The sequence below is a fragment of the Dendrobium catenatum genome, unplaced genomic scaffold (assembly GCF_001605985.2).
Source record: "Dendrobium catenatum unplaced genomic scaffold, ASM160598v2 fragScaff_scaffold_1646, whole genome shotgun sequence".
NCBI classification, from domain to species: domain Eukaryota; kingdom Viridiplantae; phylum Streptophyta; class Magnoliopsida; order Asparagales; family Orchidaceae; genus Dendrobium; species Dendrobium catenatum.
The window spans coordinates 495,503-500,823 of record NW_021320108.1 but is presented as its reverse complement, the minus strand read 5'-3'; the positions used below and the strand labels follow the sequence as shown (position 1 = coordinate 500,823).

At 35.4% G+C, this 5,321-nt stretch overlaps 1 protein-coding gene across 1 annotated transcript; it reads right to left on the bottom strand.

Annotated features, from left to right (window-relative positions):
* Positions 1 to 4,217: 4,217 nt before the first annotated feature.
* On the bottom strand, positions 4,218 to 4,824 carry LOC110108899 (protein LE25-like). The gene has a single exon (XM_028701201.1). It carries the CDS (start codon positions 4,792 to 4,794, stop codon positions 4,450 to 4,452), a length of 345 nt encoding a protein of 114 aa, XP_028557034.1. The 5' UTR covers positions 4,795 to 4,824; the 3' UTR covers positions 4,218 to 4,449.
* Positions 4,825 to 5,321: the final 497 nt, after the last annotated feature.

The following is a 5,321-nucleotide window of genomic DNA, read 5'->3' as shown; positions in this document are numbered from 1 at the left end:
TTTTTTGCAATGTTTGTAAGATTGATGTTCCTAACATGAATTCTGCATTCAAAACTTACCATCGATCATGACACAAAAAAAAAAAAAAATAACAAATTTTCTTCATTATCATGTGGATTTCTTTTACACTATTATTAATATGTAACTTCAAAAGTTAAATAATATATTATTTGAACTAGTAATGAATTGCTTCTTTGTGTTTCATGTTTACATCCAAGTAACTCTTTTTCTGCTTATAACAACAGAAAATTAATTTTGCTTGTAGAGCTATATTCAACAGATTTTTTTGTAGTTAAACTTGTGGCTCTAGAGTATCAGAGTTTAATTTGAATTTTAGTTTACATAAATTAATTAGTTAATAATAAGAAAGATGTTGTGTATCCCTTAGTTTACATACTTATTGTCTTAACATTAATTTTGCTAGTTGCCACTACTATATTAGAGAAAGCATTTTCCACAATGAAAATTATTAAATATCGATCATAAAATAAAATGGATGATGGTCGGCTCAACGATCTAGTGTCATATATTGAGAAAAAATATTTGACTTGATTCCAAATGAAATTATATTGCAATAATATAATAAAATGCAAAATTTAATGTAAACTTTTTAATTTCTTACTTAACATTTATAATGTCATATAACAGTTTAATTTGAATTTTATCTTTCTTATGTTTTTATTTTTCTTAAATGTTTGTCCCCCCACCTAAGAGCTGAGCTAAAGGCTAGTTCCGCCTGCAACTCAAGAGAATATTTTTCATCCATCTTAATCAATTAATTTTTTATTTGATATAATTCTACTACATGTCCCTCCAAATTAGCAAAACTTCATCCTTATATATTATCACAAGGTAATGCTTCACCTCATTCTTATGCAACCTTTAAAGAATAATAAATAATCTAAGGCTCAAAAAAGGGTTCGTCAAATATCCCAATTGAGACATTTATTCTTTTCTTGAGCATATGTATCAAGACAATCCAAACTGGTTGAAGGTCTCACAGAAGAAGTTCCCATCATTCAAAATTTAAGCTCTTTTAATGTTGGAGCTGAGCTGTTTGATTGTATTAAGTTCAGACTAGTTTTATTTCATTTGGTAGCTTATATGGCTACATGGGATTAGTGCTTTCTTGTTTTGAGTGTAGCCTATTATGGGCTACATTTATTAATAAATAGGTAGCCTTTACTTGTAATAGAGATTAGATTGAGATGAATAATATTTGAGTTTTACTCTGTTCTGAATTCCTGTATCCTAAGATAGGTTCTTAGGTGGTGGGTTCTTTTCTTTAAGATGGAGTTCTTGGAGGCTTGCTCGGCCACGATCATCGGATCATCGATGTGGATTCGTCAAGCCCCCTCTGGTCTGGTTTCATTCTCTAAGAAAGAAAAATTAACATTGAACTTTATGAAAAATTAAAAATCAGAAAATTTGTACTCTTTCTCCATGAGATAATGTAAAAATAAAATAGATACACCCTCAAACTCTAGTCCCATAAAAAAGCTTATCTTCTATTAAGGTATAATATTATACAAATTTTGTTTCTATCCTTTGAGGTGCTCTACTAGTGTTTTTTCCTAGCATGTTGTAGCATTGTCGCCTTGAATTTTCTCCTTCCCCTTCTTTTCTTTGGGGTTTCTTCTATGTTTCGCACTTATTCGTGCATTTCTTATTCGTGCATTTTCCTTTCGGTTTGGCATCAATAGAGACTATGCATCTTTCTGATCTTGGTTTCCTTAATGATCGGTTGTCTTCCTATTCCTTTCTATAACCCTTGTATGGGGCTTCATCGTTTGAGTTTCTTGACCTAAAAATTTTGACATGCCGTGGGCTTTCATTGTTGTGGATATCAGAAGCTGAAGTGTTGGCTCTTGCTCAACCATTTGAGTTTGCTTTAGTTCGAAAATTCCCAAATCTTAGACCATTGCTTGAAGCGATTCATAAGTTTTTCTTCAACCTTAAGAAAATCGGTGAATGTTCGGTGACTATTTTGGATTCAAGGCATGTTTTAATCAAGCTGATTAATGATTTGGATTATAATAAAGTGTTCTCCCACCTCTCTTGCATTATCTTCAATTGTTTCATGAAATCGACTAAGTGGTTTCCTTTGTTTGATATTTTTATGGTTTGATATTTTTGTGGAGTCTCTGGCTATACTGATTTGGGTTTCTTTCCCAAACCTTCATCCGCATTTGTTTATACCTCACATTCTCCATGGTTTAGGCTCTTTACCTGGGCGTCCACTTCAAACTGATAATGCAACTGATGTAGGATTGTGGCCTTTGTTGCTTGGGTCCTTGTTGAAAAAGATCTCCAAATCCCACCCCAAGTTTGTTTGGATTGGCCCTGATAATCTTGGTTATATTCAAGAAGTGGTTATGGAGGAATTTCCTCCTTTATGTGAACATTTTAATTCTTTGGATCATTATAAAAATAACTATAGCATTCTTCAGCCTTATTTAGATAGGGTCCAATCAATTGTGGTTAAGCATGTTGTGAATTCTGTGGGAAATGATATTGTTACAAAGCAAAATTCTGATGATGTGAATGCGCAAGGAGTTTGTCTTGATCTTGTGGCTTCATATCCAATTTTGACCTCTCATGTTGTTGATACTATAGTTAATGGCATTATGCCTTAGGTAGATCCTTTACTTAACCCTTTGCTTGCTTGGGGTGTTGTTGGGCTTGCAGGTCTCTTCGTAGCAGGTGTCTCTAACGATCTCGTGGGACCTCATTTTCAAGTTGATTTGGTGGCTTTCGATGTTCCTGTTGCTTCACCCTCTGTTGACGCTTCTTTGCTGGATGGTGGTATTTGTAATTATAATATGGTTTGCTTAGATTTTAATGTCCTTGCTATCAATAATTCTATTTTGCAAGTAATTTCTCCTTTAAGTTGGCTTTTTTCTATTCAAGAAGCTTGTGAGGATGCTGATGTTGAGGTTAAAATTATACCAGTAACACCTGCTTCTGATATAAACCATGTTGATACAATTGTTGTTAGCGTGGAAGTACTGTCGAAGGAAGGTTTTTCTAATTTTAACCTTGGGAATTTGAATTAAAAAAACATGGGGATTTGTGGTGTTAACAAGGTGGTTTTAAATAAGTCTTCTAGTGCCTTGGTTGTAGCCTGTGATGGTTCTCTAATTACTTCATTGAAAATGTCTGTTACATCTATTAGTGTGCCCTTTATCGATGTCTCAGTTAATCTTATTTCAAATGATGAGTTCAAAGCTCATTTGGAGTTGAAAGTAAAAGATTCTTGTGAGGTTCAATTGGATTGGCTTGACGATACCTTTCATTCACCTTGCGGGTGAGTTGGGGAAGGCTTTGTGGGCATGATGATAAGTTTCAAGTGTTGTATAATTTAAATGTGGGCTGTATTGTTAATAAGGATTTTTCCATTGGTGGTGGAAAGCGTCGCAGGCATAAATCTAAAACGTAGGTTTGGTTTATATGGTTTTTCTTTCATTGGTTGTTACCATTATTATTGTTAGTTGATGTGCTCTCTTGGTCATGGGTATCTGTGTGGTTACTGGCTGTGTTGTGGATGTTGCCTCTTATAGCTGCTATTTTTCTTGGTTTTGAGCCCTTTTTTTTATCTAGACAATGATGCGGCGATATTCTTCATGTTGCCTGGTTAGCCTTATTTTGCTGGCAACTTTGGTGGTTCAGCTTGTGTGCTTCGTAGTTTTCCTCTGATTGCCTTGTGGCTTATTGCCTCCAATGGATGGTCTTGGTCGACCAGCTGGGTGGTTGCAGGATACTTCTTTCCACCTCCAGAGTTCGATAGGTTTCTTCACCTTATTACTCTGAGGCCTTCTTATTGTCCGATTTTTGCTCATTTCTTTTGGAGTTCAATTTCTCTAGTGTTGTATTTTGTTTCTGCTCTTTTGGACTCTTTTGGGCCTTCATTGTAATCTTTTTCTTATTGAAAAAAAGAGATAATATTAAACAAATAATAAATGCCTCACCCATGACTACTAATTAGGCCTATTCCCAACGAACTCATGATGTTCGCAACACCACCATCACTTTCCAAACCTCCAACTCTTAGGAAATCATATGCGATTACTCCAAATGTTTTCTTCCAAAACGCAATATTGTCCAAATTCTTTTTATTCATATTTTTAAACCCCTTTTATGCTTAAAAATCCTGAAAGCGAACATCTACATTCATAAAATCTAAAAGTTAAAAAGTATATAACAATCCTAATTATATATTTTTCCCCACAAAATATGATTAGTTAGAATATGTGCTTTATTACACAAAGGAAATAATCACCTCGGATTACAGTACAAATAAGAAATAAAATGCACACAATCACACCAAACAAGTACAGATTGGGCCATGAAAGCTTACAAGCTAAAACACCAAGCTTCTTCACCCTTCTTATTGACCAAACTACATAAACCATAGTATAATTCTTGAGGCCAGAGAATAAAGCATCTGCCTCAGTACAAGCCACCGCCAGTCTCGTCCGCAGTCCGGTTTGTTTCAGTGCCGGCAAGTGGCCCATCAGTCCTGTGCAATCCCCCGGCCCCACTAGTCGGCTCAACTAAACCGATATGGTGTCGAACTCCTGTGTGATGGTCACCCAAGCCAGTTTGAGGTACGACACCATTGTGATGCCCATCCAAGCCGGTTCCGGTTTGGTGGCCGACTCCTAAGTGCTGTGCTTCTCCTTTTAGTATGGCATTCTCCTTGTAGGCCTGCTGCTTCATCAGCTCAGCTTGACGAATCTTCTCCTCCTTCCTTTCCTCCGCCATTTCCTTTTGCAGTGGATCCCTTGTCTTCATTTTCTCGATCTGCAGAGAAATAGCTACATTATTAAATCGCAATTACGAAAATTTTTTCCAAATGGTAATATTTTCTAAAAGCAGTTAAAATTGTTAGCTGCTGGTTGCTATTTGAAAATCAAATTTGACATAACTGTCAACGGATAGTTTTAAGTGATTATGATGAAAAACAAACGGTCATGTGGAAAAGCAGGGAGAGGGAAAATTATTATCTGGAAATCAATTTAAAATTTGACACGTGGAGTAGACAAGTTGGTTTTATTTTTTATTTTATATATTTAATGTGTCCGCAAAATTTTACGTCAAGCACAGTGAAAGCACAAGCGAAATGTAGGTAAAGCGTAAATAAAGCATAGTAGAAGCGCAGTAAAAAGCGTAACAAAATAGCACTTAAAATGCAACTAAAGTGCATGTAAAGCGCAAGTAAAGCGCACACAAAGCACAGTAAAAAATCGTAACAAAAGAACAATCAAAGCGTAACTAAAGTGTAGAGAAAGTGAACAAAAAATACAGCCAAAGTGCTCTCC

Coding starts and splice junctions, on each gene's coding strand:
- LOC110108899 (XM_028701201.1), bottom strand. CDS start 4,794: ATGAAGACAAGGGATCCACTGCAAAAGGAAATGGCGGAGGAAAGGAAG.